The following is a 19,683-nucleotide window of genomic DNA, read 5'->3' as shown; positions in this document are numbered from 1 at the left end:
TCCACCTGCCCTCGCCTCCGCGTTCGGGGACGTTTGCCCCGAACTGCTATGCCGCCGCGCAAAGGGAGCAGTAACACCCCGGCTGGTGGATACAACCGTTTTGCTTCACTTTCAGATATAAGTAGTGCTGCAAAGGCAGAATCTAGCGCAGACACCGCGCAGTCGAGTGCAGTGCCTAGCGAACCATCTACGCCCCGCACTCGGTCGGCGGCAAAGCGTGCCGCAAGCGCCACAAAGCCATCGCAAGCAACGAGAGTTAGTGTGCAAAAGACAGAGGAGGACGTACAGAAAGCAAAAGCTGCCCCAAAACCAGCAGCACAGAAAAATGACGTGGACGCATCGCAGAGCTATTGGAAAAAGGTGCGAGATCGTACCTTGTTCACCTTCCTCATGATTGGCGGCTTTATGACCATTTTATTGATGGGCCCTGCATACTTGATTTTGCTTGTTCTTCTGTTGGACACGATGGTGTATCGCGAGATCACCGGGCTTTTCAAGATTCCGGGTCGTGCGAGCCTGACGGACCGCCCAAACGCGGAGGAATTGCGCAAGGAGCTGGACCCCGACGAATGCGAGGAGCACAGGCGCCAAGAGCTGTGGAGCAAGACGCTCAGCTGGTACTTTTTTGCAGTGTGCAACTTCTTCTTGTACGGCGAGTCGCTCGTATACTACTTTAAGCACATTGTCTATGTTGATTCGTTCTTTTTGTACTTTGCGCGCCACCACCGCCTTGTTTCCTTCATGCTCTACATTTTTGGATTCATGGCGTTTGTCGCGCGCCTCAAGCGTGGAAATCTCAAGTACCAATTTGGGCTCTTTTGCTGGGTGCACATGTCGCTCTTGCTCATTGCCATTTCCTCCCATTTTATTGTAAACAACATCCTCGAAGGGATTATCTGGTTTTGGGTTCCTGTCAGCTTGGTGATCTGCAATGATATCTTCGCATACATTTGCGGGATGATGTTTGGCCGCACGCCGCTGATCAAGCTAAGCCCTAAGAAAACGGTGGAAGGATTTATCGGCGCGCTCTTGATCACCATGTGTTTCGCGTGGTTCTATGCGGGCTTTTTCCAGCAGTTTAACTACATGATTTGCCCGTCTGTCAACCTCGGCATGAATGCCTTCTCTGGCGTGCAGTGCAACGTCAACCCAGTTTTCCATATGCACACCTCCGCACTGCCCGACACGTTGGCAACTATTCTTTCCACGATTGCTCGCCGTCCCGTGACGCAATTCCATTGGACCTACTTCCAGTTCCACGCACTGGTTATGGCCGCATTCGCTAGTCTTGTCGCGCCGTTCGGTGGCTTCTTTGCGAGCGGATTCAAGCGCGCATTTGAGATCAAAGACTTTGGCGACAGCATCCCCGGCCATGGAGGTCTGACCGACCGGTTCGACTGCCAATTTATCATGGGTTTGTTTAGTTTCGTCTACTACTCGGCCATGATTCGCGACAATACCGTTACTGTCGGTATGGTTATGCAGACCATCATCACACAGCTTTCCGTCGATCAGCAGGTGGCGCTTCATGAGCATCTACAGCACCACCTTCGGAGCGCCGTCCAAGCTTGAATAGCGCACTGTAACACTACACAAACGCCTGGGCTTATGTGTGCTGACGTCATCTACATAGTGGTGCAAAAGGGCCGTGCAGCCATGTGCGACACTTGGCTGCTGGTGCGGCAACGTAGTGTGGACAATACTGTTTCGGAAGCGCGGGCGAGCCAGTAGGTAAGCATGCCGTTCGAAGGTGCATTTGGTGCAAGTAGTACTCCGCAAAGAAGCACAGCGCCGGACATTCGGCGGCAGCGCAGCGCAGGTCGCCACATTATTGCGCGTATTCCACCGCCCTTCTACGATGAGAAACGCATGGTGCACACGCCGCAGCCCCCAACGCCAGCGCCAGCGATGCACCAGGCAGATTTGCCGTATCAAGCCACAGAAAATGCAGGAGGGATGCACCACTCGACCTCGTCTACGAGCATCAGCTCCACCACGCCATCGCATTACGAAACAGAGATGCGCGGATACCGCAGCAGCGGCACTGAGCGGCCATGGGAAATGAATGCGAGTGACTTTGGCTCATCGCGCAGCATTCTCGGCAATGAGTCGTCGATTTCACTGAACTCTGTACGCATGCGGAACAGCGAGGAGGAGACGAAAAGCATGCGGCCGTTTTCCGCAGCAGCGAGTCGCGTTGCCGGGACGTTTTCGCGACTCACGAAGCTGCGCTCGCGCACACGCAATGAGGCTAATGTTGGCGCGCAGCTGCGTGCAGAACACGTCGAGCACGCTGTGGAGATAGCGCCGGTCGCCGCGATGCCCCCTCGCATCGAGACAATGTCTACGTCGAGCTTCGATAAAGTGATGCCCGCTTCCCCTGCCGAGTCGCTTGGCCAAACTAACACGCATCATCGCGGTCCGAGCGAGCGCTCTACCACGAGCAGCCTTGGATCGGCGAGCATGCGCGACATGAATGGTGCAGTTCACCGCATGGCCCGGCCCAGAGAGCGCGGTGAAAATCAGTCGATGGAAGCCCAATTCAAGCGGCTGGAACTAATCGGTCGTGGCGCATATGGTGCGGTGTATCGAGCGATGCATCTACCTTCGAATACCTTGGTCGCACTGAAAGTGATCGACTTGGACACGCCCGACGACGACGTGAGCGAAATCCGCCGCGAAGTCAACCTGCTCAGCCAGATGCACCACCTACACTCGAAAAATATTGTGCAGTATTGGGGCAGCTGGCTTACGGGCCCGACGCTGTGCATCGCGATGGATTATGCGGAAGGCGGAAGTGTGCGCACGCTGATGAAGGCGGGTCCTGTAGAAGAACGGCACAGTGTGGTCATCATGCGCGAGGTACTCGTTGCGCTAGACTATATCCACCACGCAGGCATCATTCATCGCGATATTAAGGCTGCGAATATATTGGTGATGCGCACCGGCCAAGTCATGCTCTGTGACTTTGGCGTTGCGGCCTCTTTTGTCCATGGCGGCACGCGCGGAAAGCGCAAGACGCTGGTAGGCACTCCGTATTGGATGGCGCCCGAAGTCATCCTCGAAGGAAAGACATACGATTACAAGGCGGATATTTGGAGTCTGGGCATCACCGCGTACGAAATTGCAACTGGATCGCCGCCCCATGCAGACCATGATCAGCAGCAGGTCATTGCGATGATCCCGAAAAACAAACCACCGCGTCTTCCAGACGGCCCGTACTCGTCGATGATGCGCGAGTTTGTTGCGTCGTGTTTGGACGAGGATCCAAAAGAGCGGCTCTCCGCGGCAGAATTGGCGCGTGGGAAGTGGGTAAGGACGTATGCCAAAGTGCCCGTTTCGGTGCTGCGCGAGTTACTCGTGCAATATTCACGATGGACCCACGCAGGAGGAACGCGCACAAGCCTGATCCAGCCGCGAAGCGATCCGCTCGCAAAAACACTAAACTTGGAGCAGGACCATACGGAAAGTACGCTGCCTGAATGGCGTTTCAGTATGCTCGAGGCGGATACGACAGAGGGTGCGGCCGCACCGTCGGCGTTTGTGGCAAATGACCACCCCCTCGCCCGAGTTTTTGACGCAGAAGGAGACAAGAAGCCTGAGCAAAAGCGCGGTGCACCGCCAGAAAAAGTTGCGACGCCCCTCGCAACAAGCGCATCTGCCGCGTCTATTCACAGCCTTACCACTGCACCGCCGCCTTCCGCCACGCCAAACCGTGCGGAGCGCCCTGCAGCGACGGGGTTCTCAGGGCACGGAACTATCCCATTCCGCTTTGGCTTAGGGAGTCGCGTAGATGCCACGCCGCGCAGTGAGCCTGCGCATTTTGAGCCGTCCACGCCCAGTCATGACCTTAACGGCACGAGCAAAACAACGCCCATGACCTCGCGCAGCCCCTCATTTGCGACAAGCACGGACCTCAAGGCGGGAAGCAGTACGAGCCTCGCAGCGACACTCTCGAATGCATCCGCCACAGAGTCGAACTCGGCCCAAGGATCGCCGGATAGCGAGAATAATCTCTTGCATCGCCCGTCCCCGGCTTTGCGGCGAGTCGGCCGCATGCCCAGTAATGTAGGCCTTCGCGCGCCACAAACACCGCTGCGACTTGTGTCCTCTTCCTCCTCCTTAAGCTTCGATCCGCAGAACCGAGTGCGCACATGGAATGCCGACGCGCCCAAATTCCTTGACGAGCCTTTTCCGGGATTCAGACCGCAAGGCGCGATTAGTCGCACGCGCAGTCGGAGTGGCAGTACGAGCGAGTTGCGTTCGCGCGTGGGCAGTGCCTACCAAATGGCGCACTCGCTTTCCAGTCGACACCGGCCGTCACAAGAGCCGGCGGGCGTGCCTGCGCGTAACGACAGGGGCTTGCTAGCGCCAAGTGCGTCGGATACGTCGCTCGCTCCTACCGCTGCTTCTCTTTTGCCTGGCCAGCCCGCAACGGCACCCGACGCACCCCACCAACGTAAACGGCATGGCGGCTCTGATCCGACGATGAATACAACTCCCTATACGCGATCTCCGCCCTCCAAAGGCGGTGTGCACATCCGCGAAGCATCGGATCCGGTGACTACGTCGCTACACACCCCGGAAAAGCCGCCAGAGGCGCCGCCGGTCTATGATCCAGGCATACATGACGTATTTAGCGTGCCATCCTGGGACCCGTACATGGGCCTTGAAGGTCCTACGCCGCGCCCGCTGGACTTTGCACGGCTAATGAATCGCCACGAGCTCCATACAGAGCTCTTGCAAACGGTGCACGACCTTGGCACGTGGCTCGACACGCTCTCCAACGGCCTCGCCACCGTGTTGCACCCAGGTCTGTACAATAAAAAGCCACGTGGCACGTAGAACGAAATCCCCGTTGGACCAATCACCTACGCCATATTTGATCCTTGGAACGGTGCGCCTGTCCTTGCTTTTTACACCAAGCGTCTTTTATCGCCTGGCAACGATGATGTCGGGAACACCAATGAAGTCTCTATTGACCAGCTCTATAGGTACGTGTCGCACAGCGCATGCAGCAGATACTGACTGTTAGGTCTTCGTGTTGCCGCTCCTTTGAGCCGTGTCGCTGCTGCGCGTGGTTTCCGTGCCACACCGCAGACGCTTGCCGCGGGGCCTGGGTCGGTGCCGGCGCCTATGGCCACTCCGCCGCGCCAGCTTGCAAATGCTGGGAGCAACCAGTTGAGTCTTGAGACTCCCAAGAATACCATTGAATATACACTGTCCACTCTTGACAAGGTGGTAAACTGGGCACGCCAAAGTTCTGCGTGGCCCATGACGTTTGGTCTTGCATGCTGTGCCGTAGAGATGATGCACGCATCGGGCCCTCGGTATGACCAAGATCGTCTTGGTATCGTATTCCGTGCCACCCCGCGTCAGAGTGATATTATGATTGTTGCAGGGACCTTGACGAATAAGATGGCCCCGGCTCTCCGGAAAGTATACGACCAGATGCCCGAGCCCCGCTGGGTGATCTCAATGGGCTCTTGTGCTAATGGCGGCGGCTACTACCACTACAGTTACAGTGTTGTTCGTGGCTGTGACCGTATTGTGCCCGTGGACCTGTACGTCCCGGGTTGCCCCCCTAGTGCCGAGGCACTCTTGTACGGTATCCTCCAGCTCCAGCGCAAAATCCGCAGGCAACGCCAGATGGTACTTTGGTACCGCGAGTAAAATAGCTGCATTGGGAAACCCTTTTTCTGTGTAGAGCTGTGGCGGACCAAAGATGCGTTGGTATCGGTTACTACACTTTGCTACGATAGGAAAGTAGGCTGACCTGCGTCGCTAGTACCTGTACAAGAAAGACCGCAGCAATTAGGACCTGGGAATAAGCATTACTACCGTCCTGCCAATGGCACGACAAACGTACATTTTATATTGCATCTCCCCTTCTGCAGGGTGTGCGCCACCGACTCGGTACGCCACGGTGATGTCCAAGTCGCGTGGATTGCGCGCATTGGGGCCGCAGCTCAACCGGCCCTCAATCTCGTCACCCTCGCTGACAGTGAGCGTGTTTGGGGTGTAGAACACAGTCTGCTTCCAGTGCGTGTAGCGCGAGTGAGGGCCCGTGGAGAAGCGCACGGGCTTGTGGCAAGCCTCAAACCCAATGTCGAACCAGCCGAGGAAGGCATGGACATAATCATTGCGCGTCGCACGCAGTTTAAAGTCCGACGCAAATGTGAGATCCTCCTTTGTAACCGTCAGTAAATCGATGTGCTTGATCGGCGCAGGGTCGCACACCACGCTGCGGAGCTCGACAGTGTCCACAAGCGGTTCCCGCAACGCAATGCCTTTGATAATCGAGTAGTCAAAACCGTACACGTCGTCCCAAAAGTCAATTTTCTCCTCTTTGTATTCCTGGTCTTCAATAGCGGACAGATACAGCGTGGCATGGTCAGGGAGCATGACACCGCCCGGTGCGAGATACTTGTCGCGCGCGAGAAGCACCGTGTCAAGCATGCTTTCGTACAGCAAAAAGTAGCCCATCCATTCGCTCACAATGACATCGACCTTGCCGTTAGGGCCAAGACCCAAGTCCACATCTTCCATCTTGCCTTTGATCAGAGTCACGACTGCGGTCAGCGCACACGGACTACGTACCATGATCCTGCTGGTTCGCCTTCACAATCTCTTGAGCCTGATCAATAATATTGCTCATGTCCACGCCAATCACCTTCTTTGCACCTGCTTTAGCTGCAAACATGCACAAAATCCCTGTGCCGCACCCAACATCAAGCACGACCTTGTCGCGGAACAGATGGGAGTTGTTCTGGATGGCCTGGCGGTAGGAAAGCGTGCGGACTTCGTCCTTGAGCATTTCCTCGTGAATGCCAAAGTGAGCGTATGAGTCGGCATAGCTTTGGTAAGCGCTACTGCACAGCACATACTAGTCTTTCGATGTCATTTTCTCCGCCTCGAGCAGGATTCCGTCTTGGCCCATGGTCTGCTTGGAAGCCGTGCAGCAAGACGCGGAAAAAAATGGCAGTGTCACGTGCACATCGACGCGCCGCGGCAGTGCCGCTAAGGCACGCTTGCAGCACGATGAACTCGTTGTACAATCTTGCTGTGCGGCAAGAGGCGGCTGTGCGCGCTGATATCGGCGTGTACAATGCTGATCCAACTGCCGCGAGACGTGCGCAAATTTCAGCCGCGATTGCAACGCTGCTCAAGACAGTAGAGGATTACGAGGGGATGGCGAAGCGAGAATTGGTGATTGCGAAGCGAGAAAAGGCGCTCGCGCGCGCGACGAGCTTTCGGGAAATGACGTTGAAAATGCGCGAAGAGCTAAACCGGGTGCCTGAGCATACAATGTCTTCGCCGGTGAACGCAGTGCATGCGGCTACGGCGATGGACACAGCGCAAGTACCTCGTGCAAGAGTATGTGTGCCTGCTTAGCTAACCCCAGGCAATTGATATGACTGGCGCAAGCGCACCTTTTGTAGTGACGAGCACGCCGCAGATGCCAACTTTGCCTGCATATGCGAGGCCGACAATGCAGCACAACATGCCAAACATGTACGGCCAAGGAAACATGCAGCAAGCGTCGGATCCACTCATGGCTTACAAGGTGCAGCCAAACTACCCAAACGGCTACGAGCCGGGCTCTTCGTACAGTATGCGTGAGAACCATGCTTTGCGCGAGCACTCCTTCATCCAAAGTACAGAAGTGCAGCTGGATGCATTTATTTCACAGGGGCGGTCCGTGCTGAACAACTTGGTCGAGCAGCGTGGTATTTTGAAAGGTACACGGAGGCGGCTGCTTGATGCGGCGAATAAGGTTGGACTAAGTCGCGAGTTGATTGTATGTACTATGCTAGACGCTTACAGCAAGGGTATTATCGACCGTGTCAGTGCGCAGGACAGTTTCATTTTCGGCGTGGGTGCTGTTTTCACCCTGTTTGCGTTCTGTGCGTATGATGTGCTTGCTGACAACAGTCATGATATACCGATGGTTTGGCTGATTTGTTTTTATAGATACCCTATCGTACAACACATCCCTACGCATTAAAAAGAGACGACCTTTTTCCTTGGCTTGCACGCCGCTGCCGGCCGCGGTGTGTGTCTTGCGCGTGCCTGTGCTACAGTGTGAAACTCGTCCTCATCAGCGCCAATCTGCACGTCGGCATCAGCGGCAAGAATGCCCACGCCCCCGGCATCAATAGCGCCTGCGGAGGAAACCCGGCGCGGATCCAAGGGGCAATCTTTAGCAAGGTGCTCGACGGATTTACACACTTTGCAGCTCCCGCCCTCGGGGTACACGCCGCGCCCCATATTTTCAGGGCACTTGGACGACAAGTGTCCTTTTGTTGAGCAAATGTAACACGTTGCAAACGGCAGATGGTCATCACGCTTCGATCCACGACGGCACTTGGACAATGTATGCTCGGTGCTTCCGCACCGGAAACAGATCCCGACGGTATCCCGGCCAGCAGTAGCACCTTCGCCAGCCACATGCTCAGAACATTCCTTCGCAGAATGTCCCATACCACGGCATACAAAGCATCGTGTCGAGGAAGTGCGCTCATCCGCTCGTCTTGCACGACGAAACTCGCTACTTTGGTCCCCGAGTCGCGGCCGCCACGAGCGGGACGTCTCGTTATTTTGCTTCTTGCGTTTGCCGAGCGAGCCCCGAGCACCGTTCGATGCATTCACTTGGATCTCGACCTCCTTGATTTCGCGCTCGAATTTGGCGCGCGTCTCGTCCGAGCTTGCTTTCTTAGCTTTGAGTCGTAATAGCTTTGCGCGCTTAAGCAATTTTTTGGGATCTTCGCGCATGGGTGTATCCATCACAACAGCGTTCGAATTATTTTCTTGGGTGCATATCGCAGTGATAGGCCGCGCGCCATTGTCAATGGTGCGACGTCCTTCGAGTTTCGTATAGCGGGTCATGAACAACGCTAGCAATGCAGCGCCACTCGGAAAAAAAAAGTGGCGCTTACTAAATACGCACACGACCCCACTCAAAAGTGGTCCCAGCGGCGTGGAGTACGGAGCCATGCATGCATAGGGAATGCAGCATGGGTCCTACTGTCAAGTACACCAATGACTGCAGAAGCAGGGTCATTATGCGTTTGTGTATTCGCGGCAATAAATTGTTTGACCCGCGTTTCGACAGTGTCAGGGAGGTAAGGTCCACAGAGTGCGGCTTTTTTCTTCTGGTACGCGCAAATCGCTGCATCTCGAAACCCCCTAGCAGTATCAGATGGGTTCTTGGCATATGCATAGTCACACTCCGTAACATTACCTTCCAAATGACGACTTGCTTCTTGCACTTGTGCAAACCATGCACGCTTACAAAGAGAGGAGCTATGGTAAGCCATGCTGTGTGACGTACAAAGATGATGCGGGCAATGGCACATTTCCACGCCGCTTCGCTGATGCGCCTAGCTTAATCCCTCCTAGCAAATTTTCCATTCGTTGCCCACAACGCCATGCAATTGATGTAGCGCTCGGCACTGGCTCCACGGATGCCCATGCGTGCGAGCCGCGTTCAATACCAGTATGCATCGCCACACGCGCCTCGACTTCCCCGCGCGCATCTGGAAATGAAAAAGAGACGGGATATACGTCAGGAGTGACTGAGTATAATGGTTCATTCTTGAGCCTTCCGGCAATGGCCCACGCACAATCGACAGAGCTCCATTGTGCGCCTGGTGCGGCACTGATCACGACACTGGAAATATAGATGGGCTCCAACCATTGTGATAGAAGCGCACCCTGGACACCCAGCACGCTCCAACGACACATTTTGTCCGAACACGACATGCTAATGCTCGGCGGTGCATCGCGGCGCCCAGGCTTTGTGCGCAAAATATGTGGGCCTGTGCTCCACGGTATGTCTCGGCCGCGATGCAAAGTTGCTTCACCTAAAGCGTCGGCAGTGCGGCCCCAGTCGCCCTCGGTAGATATCTTGGCGCGGATTGTTCCAGACGATGCTTCGCCGCATGGGAGCGTAGAAATGTACCAGTGTAAACGTGCATGAGGAGACAATTCCCAGTGCACAAGAGACCCATCGCTTGTCTGAATACGCGAAAAGACTCTTTGAATTCCATCCGTCGCGTCCGTATTGCTCGTCTCATTGACCAACCGTTCCAAGAGCCATGCACGCACGCCGCGCCGTGTCAATACTTCTGCGTGACAATCGTGTAATACATCGCCATGGGATGAATACCGTGCATAAGGTAAGCATTTCACGCCTGTGCCGAGCGCAATGGGAATGTATTCTCCGAAAAGTTCCAGAACGGCGCCAGCTAAAATCGTCCATTCATCGCTTTTATCAGATGGGGGAAAATTAAACGTACCGTCCATTTGAGCGGCAGTGTGGTTTTCCACCGCCGGATGGTAGATCACTGTATGCCTGGAGACATGCTCGCGCTACCTTTTCTGCATGGCATGGATCCATACAGCACTGTGAATTGGGCTAATTAACCAAGTGGAGGAATTCCTTTGCTATGTACTTTACAACTTTTTTAGGGGTCCGTGCATGGGTTCCAACGACGTCTTTGCCAGCTGCGCAGCGAGGTTGTCGGCAGAGGGCAACACTTTGTCAGAATTTGTCTCGGTTTGCTTCTTTTCCGATGGAACGGCATCGAGTTGGTCGTTCGTTATATCTTCTTTTGCATCCGGTTGTACGTCTGCAGCATGCTCCTTGTCCAAACGATCCTGGAGCGTGTTATAAATGGTATCCAATTGTCTCTCCCATCCGCATTTTTGTACAAATGTGCGGATAGTATCGTCGACATGCCCAGGATAAAATATATCGCGTGAATCGTCTTCAAAGACGAATCCTTCGCTTCCGAAATAATTATCACGCGCCTCGCCCACACGTTCCAAATTGAACAGGATACGCGGACACGTTAAAGGCACTTTGTCGATCAGCGAAGCAAAGGGATTGACAGCCAAAGAAGTTCCCAGCACCAATAGAAGCTCTGCACTGCGGAAGTCGATGAGACGCTCAAAAAATCGGTCCGGAAGGTTCTCTCCAAAAACTGTGGTTAGCATGCCCATGTACGTACATGTAATATCCGGCTTTACCGTGGGAGCCGGATTTTTTGAAGAACACTCTTGCTGTTCACATCGTGCAACTTGACCATTCTTCAAACGTTTCTCGAGCCATGCAGGTTCGACAAGCTTCTTGCACTCCACGCATCGCGCTTTCGCAAACGACCCGTGCGCTTCGACGATGCTGTCGGAATCTAGACCTGATAATGTTTCCAATGTGTCAACTGTTGTAAGCCTCCATCGCACACGCACTATTTTGAGTAAAGACCCGCAGCAGCACGCCCTTTTCCTCGAGCAACCGGAAAAAACAGTGCGTCAACGTAGGCCGGTATTTACGGCCGTCGGGATACAGTTCCTCGTAAAGCGTATAAAATGGTCGTGGATTTTTTCGGAAAAACCTAATGTCAAACAGCGCCTCGGGGTATGGAAGTTCGTACTTGGCGACGCTTGCATACAGACCCGTCCCAGGCGACCGGAAATCAGGAATCCCGGCACTTGTGGAGATCCCTGCGCCGGCCATGACAAGAATTCGCTTCAAATTTCCATCCCTAATTTTTTCTGCAATGTGCTCAAGTTGTCTCTCTTTCTTACGCGAGATGCGCGGCTCGGTTGCTACCATGACAGGAAGAGCAACAGGCACACGACTGGGCTCGTGCGTTCATATCACGTGCAATCGAGCGCTACGGCTCGATCGCTGCGACGATGGCAGGTGCGCCGGACGCTGCTTCGCAGAGCGAGGCAGCTCAGGAAAGCCATGCCACACCACATACTACTACACCTACAGCAAATGCGCTTCAAAGGGCACTTTTGCATGTAAAACAGATGCTGAATTTGTTGGATGCCCACACCGCCCAGTCCCAATTGCCAATACCCCAGGCAGGCATCCACGAAGGGATATTGTACGGGATGTTAGATCTGCTTATACCCATTACTTCGCTAATGCAGATGCATGGTACATCATCGCAGAGCCTTGCGGCTGTGATTGGAGCGCAGGCAAACGCACCGGGCGCTCAACCGCCGGACCTTGCGACATATCTTTCGCACGTCTCGAGTATCCTGCAAATGCTGGAGCAGATAAAAGGGTTGCTCCGGGAGCCTATAGACGAATCTTCAAACGATGCATCGGCCTTGCAGGTTGCAGAGCAAGAGTACAGCGCCGCACCTCTCACGCCAGCACAACAGCGTGATTTGCTTCTTACCTTGCGCCGCAAGCGACAGTGTACAAAACCCTTGCATTCCGCACGCGCATGCAAGGAGGAGATACGCAGCGAAGAGTGCGATTCTGGCATATGCAGTTCGCTGTACCCTATTCCGTCATCTCTGTCTTTTGCACCGCGCTCGCCGTGGCTCGCTGAAGTGCAAGCGTCCACATCGGGCGAGACACCTGCACACCGTGTACGCAGCCTTGTGCAAGCATTTAACAGCGCAATGTACGTACAATGTAAAGCAGAGGCTGCAGCGCTTTCCTCGCTGAATCCCGACTTTGGTCAGAATCCACCAAAACATCGCATTCGCGCGCGCTTTGTGTCTCGAGAAGGTACAGACGCGGCAGAGGTACAAATTGAACTGCGTGACCTTGGAATCGTCTCTCTTGGTCTTCTTATCTTAAATGATAATGCACGGGTGATGCGCATCACCATGTGTGCGCCCGTCGAGCAACGCCAAGGACTACGATGCGGGGTATCCGACTCGATACTGCCGTCCAAGTTTGCATACTACAACCAGCTGAGCGACCATCTATTTGTCTATGCTTTGCATCATCATGCTAAACACCCAGACTACATGGAAGCGCTCGGGCACACATTCAACCACATTGCCTCGCTGCGGACCTTGTTTGATCCGCTCCCCATTTTCCTAGCCGGTGTGCCGTCCGAGCCGGTGCGTGTTGCGCTTTACACGCTAGATTTTGAAATGACGCTGGACAAGTCACAGTGCATTGTGTGGAAATGGTGCCGCGTGCCTACCCCGCCCTCCGATCTGGTCCCTAGCCAGCAAGGCGAATGGTGCGCGTACTGCCCAACGCTTCTGTAGCGCGTCCCGATTTCCCGATATTTACGTGTAGGTAGACGGCGGGCGCAACAAAAGTCACGCCATTTGGCTGCGCTTAGTCAAAGTGAATGCGAGCCAAAAGTGTTTTATCGTCCTAGCATTGATTACCGTACCCTTGAGGAGATGGACTTGGTGCTGCATTATGCGGACGAGTATGCACTTGACTGGGTTTGGGCCAAAATGCTTCCAGCTTCGCGTTTTTCAGAAGCATGTTTTGCCGTTGGTTCGACAATGAACAGGACCTTGCATAGTTTGCCAGATGTTGGTGCCAAGTGCGGCACTAGCGACCATGCCGATTCCTGGCTTCCGCGCGACAATATTGTCCGGCAGGCAATTTCACTTTACGTCATTACGTATGTCGGCATTTTGCTCATGTATTTTTCGATGGCGTCCCTGTCGTATTACTTTTTGTTCAATAAGGACTTGACCCGGCATCCCCGGTTCCTGAAAAACCAAATTTGGCTCGAGATCCAATGTTCTCTGCACGCATTTCCATGGCTTGATTTGCTAACATTACCGTGGTTTCTTGCAGAAGTGCGGGGGTATTCGCGTGTTTACAATAATGTGAGCGACTACGGTTGGTTGTACATGGTGTTTAGTGTGCCATTTTTTCTCGTCTTTACAGACTGCTGTATTTACTGGATTCATCGCTTGGAACACCATCCAAGTATCTACAAGTATGTGCACAAGCCGCATCACAGATGGATTGTGCCGACACCATTTGCGTCGCACGCGTTCCACCCCTTGGACGGGTATGCACAGAGTTTGCCATACCATATTTTTCCCGTCCTCTTCCCGCTTCACAAGCTTTTGTTTTTGGCCTTATTCGGGTTCGTGAATTTATGGAGTATTATGATTCACGACTCGGACATGATCTCAGGAACGGGCGCGGAAATGGTTATTAATGGGCCGGCGCATCATACTTTACACCACCTGTATTTTACTTGCAATTATGGGCAGTACTTTACCACATTTGACCGCCTGGGTGGGAGTTTCCGGGAGCCAATGCCCCTTGACGACCCGTTGCTTGCTGCACAGGAGCAAATTGAGAAGGACAAGCAGAAGAAGGAATGATGCACGAGGCCGCTTGTATTTTCCTTAGTACCTATACCGATCTGCTGGCCTTACTGCATATACAAATACACCCCTTCCTAGCTTTTGCATAATAAAACATTGCTTTTTTATATTGCTTTATAGCCGGCGCCATTGGCTATCTTGCAAGAAGGCAGCCATTTGCTTGCTTCCTGTTTGGAGCAAAGGATGGCCGGCCACAATTTGCAAGAAACGCTCAAGTCCTTCTCGGCGATTCTCAATTACATCGTCCGAGAATCGGTTCGTGTACACCTTCCCGGGCAACGGTGGGATATTCACACGCGTTGTCTCGCGCTCTAGCGTTTCGCGGAAAAATTCAAAGTCAGAGTAGCGGCGGCGTACAACCGAGTAAGACAGCTTGAATGCAGGAATATTGGTCCGCGTGACGAGCTCATAGTCCGTGTACATCTTCCGTCCATAACCGTGCGTGCGTGGATTCCGGACTTCCACTTCCAAAAAGTTTTCCGGGACGCCGTACATGTCAGCGCTAGTATCCTGGCGCGTTTTTAGCGTTTCTACGCGCGCAAAGGGAGAGTAGGAAGTAGGGTATACAGAAGCACTCTTGGCTTCGTTGGCTGCTGGTTTCACCGGCGGCGGCGGCCCAGCATCCATTCTGCTAAAAATGGAACCGCCCGCATTCCGTGGCTGAAATGTGGTATGACTCCGTTGGTAACCTGTCGGCTCCACGGCTTGGTGTGCTTGCGTGCTGTCGGAACGAAGCACGCCTTGTCGTGTGTTTGCCGTGTGGCTCGCAAATGCAGACGTCTGAGGCCACGCATCCGGCTCTTGTTGTTCAGTTCGTAGTGCTTCGTAATCAGTACCTGATACTCGTGTGTCTTTCTGTGCTGCGGGCGGCGGGCCCCACGGATGCTCTTCGTCTACCAAGTCTTCCGCTATGATGGAGTTCGTCTCCTGGAAGTCTGCACTGGGCAAAGGCGCTGCTTGTACGCGTTTTGCACTGCCTGTTCCACCCCATACCTCAGCATGTGAGGAAGATAGAGCATTCTCGGATAATGAGGTATCCTCAGCGTAAAAGTAGGACATGTCCAGTAAGTGTAGTGGCACGGAGAGTGCACGTTCCGCTTTCTTTGCTGGGGTATATTGGCAATTAATTTCAGCGCGTCGCACGGGCATGCCGTATAGAGAGCGGTCGTGCGACAGGGAAACGATGCTGTGGGTGCTTACGCACGCACGCTATAAACGGCTTGCGGTGTAGGTGCTCGCATTCAGAACAGGCTTCGAGAAGACAGCATCGGCGTGCTCTGCGCCGTCATATACGCGGCATTTCAGCGTTTGGAGCAATGCAATGCAATGCATAGGCAATCTAATTTTATTCTACCATGGCGTATACACATCGTTATTTGCGCTAAGTTTTCTTTGCGCTCGTGCCAGGCCCCTTCTGTTGGATCCGGGTCTACGACGCGGTAGCGCTCGGTGGTGGTGCACGGCCTTCGCGCAAGTATCACGTGGGGAACAGAACTACATTTCAACACGTGACCAAGTACAATGGGATCTCGCTGCACGCCTCTAGGCGCTCGCTGGGAAAGGTTTTCATCCTAACCACCTTTCGATTGCATTCGTCAAGATGCCTGCTGCCCCGGTTAAGACGTAAGTAAAGGTAATGATGGGGGTATTTGCGACTAGTCTATGTATTGTCGTTGCATCATTGTATTGATTTTGTCGCGCCACGTTGCGCTAGCGACCATGTTTGATTGACGCAAATACCTCTATCGTGCAAACGAACAATTACTGACACTACTTTTAGCTCTGTGCCCAGCGCCAGCTCTGTGCTTGTTCCCGAGACCTTGCTGAAGAAGCGGAAGTCGGATGTCAAGGCCCGCGAGGAGAAGCAGGCCAAGGCGGTTGAGCTCCGCAAGGTACGTTTTTCTGCTGACTGTCCTATGGCTGTGCGATGCACTTTGTGCAACCCTATGTATGATGCATAACAACCCTTGTGGACTAGAGGTTTTTTAACGTCGTTGATGTCTTCAATTCATACCATCTTTCGGGGCTGACTCCGGCAATTGGTACTTTTTCCGTTGCTTCTGGGGCACCTTCCTTGTCTTGCACAGCCATGGGACAGATCGCACTATTGGTTTTACTGGATACTGACACGTCATTAGGCCCGCAAGCAGAAGCGCTCTGTTGTATTCAAGCGTGCCGAGCAGTACGTGAAGGAGTACAAGGCTCTCGAGCGTGAGCAGATCCGTCTCCGTCGCGTGGCCAAGTCCAAGGGTGACTTTTATGTTCCTGGTGAGCCGCGCGTTGCATTTGTTGTGCGTCTCCGTGGTATTAGCAACATTGCACCCAAGCCCAAGAAGATTCTGCAACTTCTCCGTCTCTTGCAGATCAACAATGGTGTGTTTGTGAAGCTCAACAACGCCACTATGCAGATGCTCAGGCTCGTTGAGCCCTACGTTGCTTACGGCGAGCCTAACCTCAAGACCATCCGCGAGCTTCTCTACAAGCGTGGCTACGCAAAGATTAACAGGCAACGCATCCCCATCACTGACAACAACTTGATTGAGGAGCACCTCGGCAAGTACGGTATCATCTCTGTGGAGGATATTGTGCACGAGATCGCGACTGCGGGCCCCAACTTTAAGGCTGCCACCACTTTCCTGTGGCCTTTCAAACTTTCCAGCCCTACCGGCGGCTTCAGGAGGAGGAAGTTTATCAACTTTATCCAGGGTGGTGACGCTGGCGACCACGAGTCTAACATTAACCGCCTCGTTCGCCGCATGAACTAAGCACATGCTTACACTCGTGTTTTATCTCTCTACATGATTGCTTTCACTGGAGAAAGCTGATCTGATGTCACTTTACCTGTGCACATAGCCTTATGTTGCGCCTCGGTGCACGTTTCCGTAGCACTGCAAAAATCCTGCTTTGCCCAACTTTGTGCTGACAAGCTTGCTTAGTAAGTTTTGTTAAACCAGCGTCTGTTAGGCTATTGTGCCGAGAACGTTTCGAAGTGTGAAGAATGGCGAAGAAAATTGTAGAATGCGTATGATTGCCTACTAGGCAAAAATCTGAACCGCGGTTGGTGGATTTTGGGGGCGCATCCGACGCTTCTAAAGCTTACGCACGGGCAGGCAAATGGAATAAAATTGTCGTTGCACTTGCTTTGCAAAGATTTTAGACCTCACCTCCGTCTTTATTGTCCCAATATGTCGAGTGTAGTGGGTTTTGATATCGGAAACAGCTGCAGCAAGTACGTACATACTTTGTCCATGTGGTACTAACCGATAGAATTGGCGTCGCGCGTGCGCGTGGTGTCGACATTGTTGCCAATGAAGTGAGCAACCGCAGCACCCCTTCTTTGGTGTCGTTTGGCACCAAGTCGCGCATGATCGGTGAAGCAGCTGCGACTGCTCAGACCTCCAACTTCAAGAACACGGTCGGCTCGCTTAAGCGTCTTGTCGGCCGCAAGCTAGACGACTACTCCATCCAGCACTTTGAAAAGCCCTTTGTGAATGCCGAGTTGGTCGATGCGGGCGGTGAAGTCGGCGTTAAGCTTCGTTACTCAAACGAGGACCACGTATTTTCGGCCACGCAGCTGCTTGGCATGTTTATCGGTAAGCTCCGTGACACGACGCAGGCCGACATGGGTGGATCCGCCGCCAGCGATGTTGTCATCTCTGTGCCCATCTGGTTCACCGATGCACAACGTCGTGCGATGCTGAATGCTGCGGAGATTGCTAACCTGAACACGCTCCGTTTGATTAACGAGCCGACTGCCGCCGCGCTCGGCTATGGCATCACCAAGACGGACCTCCCCGAGCCGGAAAACCCGCGCAATGTGATGTTTGTCGACCTTGGTCACTCAAGCTACCAAGTGTCTATTGTCGCGTTTAGCAAAGGCCAACTTACTGTTCTTGGCGCTTCTGCCGAGCCCAACTTTGGTGGTCGCGACTTTGACCGCGCGCTCATGCAGCACTTTGCCGAAGAGTTTAAGCAAAAGTACAAGATCGAGGTGTTCTCGAACCCTAAGGCCATCACCCGTCTTGCTGCTGGCTGTGAGCGTTTGAAGAAGGTCCTGTCTGCAAACAGCGTTGCTCAGCTGAACGTCGAGAGCTTGATGAATGATATTGATGTCTCTGCTCAGTTCAAGCGCGAGCAGTTTGAGGAGCTTATTGCGCCCTACCTTGAGCGCATTGACAGCCCCCTCAATATTGCGCTCGAGCAATCCGGCATTGCCAAGGAAGAGCTTCACTCGGTTGAGATCATTGGTGGTAGCTCTCGTGTTCCCGCACTCAAAGAGCGTATTTCCGCCTGGTTCGGTCGCGGCCTTTCTTCTACGCTCAACCAAGACGAGGCCAATGTCCGCGGCGACACACTTGCCTGCGCCATTCTCTCGCCTGTTTTCCGCGTGCGTGAGTTTTCTGTGCACGACATTTCTCCCTACCCAATCAAGGTTTCTTGGAAGCCTGCGCCGGATGTGCCGGATGAAGACAATGAGCTGGTTGTGTTCAACCCCAACAACCCGATCCCTTCTACCAAGATTCTCACATTCTACCGCAAGGAGCCATTTACGCTCGATGTTGAGTACGCTGATCCCTCCAAGCTGCCAAAGGGTGCGAACCCCAAGCTTGGTCACGCTACAATTCAAGGTGTGAAGCCGAACGAGAACGGCGACCACTCAATCGTCAAGGTCAAGGCGCGTCTGAACCTTCACGGCATTGTAAACATCGAAAGTGCTTACACTGTGGATGAAGTCGAGCAGGAGGAAGAGGTGCCTGTCCAGGTCGCCGAAGGCGAGCCTCCCAAGACGGAGAAGCGCATTGTCAAGAAACTCCAGCGCAAGGACGACCTTCCTGTCGAGTCTAACATTCTGGTGCTTGCCAACACCCAGCTTGAGAAGTACAGGGAAACGGAGAATGAGATGCACGCCTCTGACAGGCTGGTTGCTGACACCGAGGACCGCAAGAATGCGCTTGAAGAGTACATCTATGACCAGCGCTCCAAGCTCGACGAGCGCCTTGCCAGCTTTGTCCAGCCGGAAGAAAAGACCAAGTTCCTTGAGGCGCTTGGTGAAGCTGAGGACTGGCTCTATACCGAGGAGGGCGAAGAGGCGACCAAGTCTGCCTACACGCAGCGCCTCGACAAGCTGCTGAAGATGGGTGCGCCGATTGCTTTCCGCTGGAAGGAGACCGATGATCGCTCCAAGGCTGCTGCTCAGCTCCGCGAGGTGGTGAACAAGTACACGAGCGTCTTTGAAAACGAGTCTGAGAAATACGACCACTTGTCTGACGACGACAAGATGAAGGTTATTGAGGCTGCCGCGAACGCTGGCAAGTGGCTCGAGGACATGATGATCAAGCAGAGCGAGATGCCTAAGAATGTCGATCCTAAGCTGACTTCTGAGGTCATTCAGAAGCGTAAGGACGAAGTCATCTTTAGCTGCACGCCGATCTTGACCAAGCCCAAGCCGCGTACTTCTGCAACGGAGCCCAAGGCAGAGGAAGGTGCTCCGAAGGAGCCAAAGCCTGAGCAAGCAGAGGATGACAAGCAAGGTAACATGGATGTCGATTAACGTGT

The 19,683-nt window shown here is 53.7% G+C and overlaps 10 protein-coding genes across 10 annotated transcripts; 6 read left to right on the top strand and 4 right to left on the bottom strand.

Moving 5' to 3' along the window:
• Positions 1-48: 48 nt before the first annotated feature.
• CDS1 (phosphatidate cytidylyltransferase) lies at positions 49-1,572 on the top strand (the record flags this gene model as incomplete). The annotated part of the gene is made up of 1 exon (XM_056206019.1): positions 49-1,572. One exon carries the CDS (start codon positions 49-51, stop codon positions 1,570-1,572), a length of 1,524 nt encoding a protein of 507 aa, XP_056061994.1.
• Positions 1,573-1,737: 165 nt separating this feature from the next.
• On the top strand, positions 1,738-5,673 carry KIC1 (kinase that interacts with cdc31p; the record flags this gene model as incomplete). Its single annotated transcript, XM_056206018.1, has 2 exons — positions 1,738-4,813; positions 5,036-5,673. 2 exons carry the CDS (start codon positions 1,738-1,740, stop codon positions 5,671-5,673), a joined length of 3,714 nt encoding a protein of 1,237 aa, XP_056061993.1.
• Positions 5,674-5,814: 141 nt separating this feature from the next.
• HMT1 (type I protein arginine methyltransferase) lies at positions 5,815-6,817 on the bottom strand (the record flags this gene model as incomplete). Its single annotated transcript, XM_056206017.1, has 2 exons — positions 5,815-6,572; positions 6,601-6,817. 2 exons carry the CDS (start codon positions 6,815-6,817, stop codon positions 5,815-5,817), a joined length of 975 nt encoding a protein of 324 aa, XP_056061992.1.
• A 224-nt stretch (positions 6,818-7,041) lies between these two features.
• Positions 7,042-7,961, top strand: BOS1 (protein transport protein bos1; the record flags this gene model as incomplete). Its single annotated transcript, XM_056206016.1, has 4 exons — positions 7,042-7,377; positions 7,406-7,801; positions 7,832-7,907; positions 7,936-7,961. The coding sequence occupies 4 exons, from the start codon at positions 7,042-7,044 to the stop codon at positions 7,959-7,961; spliced, it is 834 nt and encodes a 277-aa protein (XP_056061991.1).
• Positions 7,962-8,004: 43 nt separating this feature from the next.
• MVES1_001163 (uncharacterized protein) lies at positions 8,005-8,889 on the bottom strand (the record flags this gene model as incomplete). The annotated part of the gene is made up of 1 exon (XM_056206015.1): positions 8,005-8,889. The coding sequence occupies one exon, from the start codon at positions 8,887-8,889 to the stop codon at positions 8,005-8,007; it is 885 nt and encodes a 294-aa protein (XP_056061990.1).
• A 1,569-nt stretch (positions 8,890-10,458) lies between these two features.
• On the bottom strand, positions 10,459-11,620 carry HST2 (Sir2 histone deacetylase Hst2; the record flags this gene model as incomplete). The annotated part of the gene is made up of 3 exons (XM_056206014.1): positions 10,459-10,988; positions 11,016-11,225; positions 11,254-11,620. 3 exons carry the CDS (start codon positions 11,618-11,620, stop codon positions 10,459-10,461), a joined length of 1,107 nt encoding a protein of 368 aa, XP_056061989.1.
• Positions 11,621-11,703: 83 nt separating this feature from the next.
• ERG3 (Delta(7)-sterol 5(6)-desaturase) lies at positions 11,704-14,124 on the top strand (the record flags this gene model as incomplete). Its single annotated transcript, XM_056206013.1, has 2 exons — positions 11,704-13,004; positions 13,149-14,124. The coding sequence occupies 2 exons, from the start codon at positions 11,704-11,706 to the stop codon at positions 14,122-14,124; spliced, it is 2,277 nt and encodes a 758-aa protein (XP_056061988.1).
• Positions 14,125-14,241: 117 nt separating this feature from the next.
• On the bottom strand, positions 14,242-15,276 carry SNX3 (Sorting nexin-3; the record flags this gene model as incomplete). Its single annotated transcript, XM_056206012.1, has 1 exon — positions 14,242-15,276. One exon carries the CDS (start codon positions 15,274-15,276, stop codon positions 14,242-14,244), a length of 1,035 nt encoding a protein of 344 aa, XP_056061987.1.
• Positions 15,277-15,727: 451 nt separating this feature from the next.
• Positions 15,728-16,892, top strand: RPL7 (60S ribosomal protein L7; the record flags this gene model as incomplete). The annotated part of the gene is made up of 3 exons (XM_056206011.1): positions 15,728-15,750; positions 15,908-16,019; positions 16,266-16,892. The coding sequence occupies 3 exons, from the start codon at positions 15,728-15,730 to the stop codon at positions 16,890-16,892; spliced, it is 762 nt and encodes a 253-aa protein (XP_056061986.1).
• A 420-nt stretch (positions 16,893-17,312) lies between these two features.
• SSE1 (adenyl-nucleotide exchange factor sse1) lies at positions 17,313-19,678 on the top strand (the record flags this gene model as incomplete). The annotated part of the gene is made up of 2 exons (XM_056206010.1): positions 17,313-17,356; positions 17,395-19,678. The coding sequence occupies 2 exons, from the start codon at positions 17,313-17,315 to the stop codon at positions 19,676-19,678; spliced, it is 2,328 nt and encodes a 775-aa protein (XP_056061985.1).
• Between the last annotated feature and the right edge of the window lie 5 nt (positions 19,679-19,683).

This window comes from Malassezia vespertilionis, chromosome 2 (assembly GCF_029542925.1).
Source record: "Malassezia vespertilionis chromosome 2, complete sequence".
Taxonomy (NCBI): Eukaryota; Fungi; Basidiomycota; class Malasseziomycetes; order Malasseziales; family Malasseziaceae; genus Malassezia; species Malassezia vespertilionis.
Note: the sequence above shows the minus strand (reverse complement) of the source record. Positions and strands in the feature narration are given on the sequence as shown.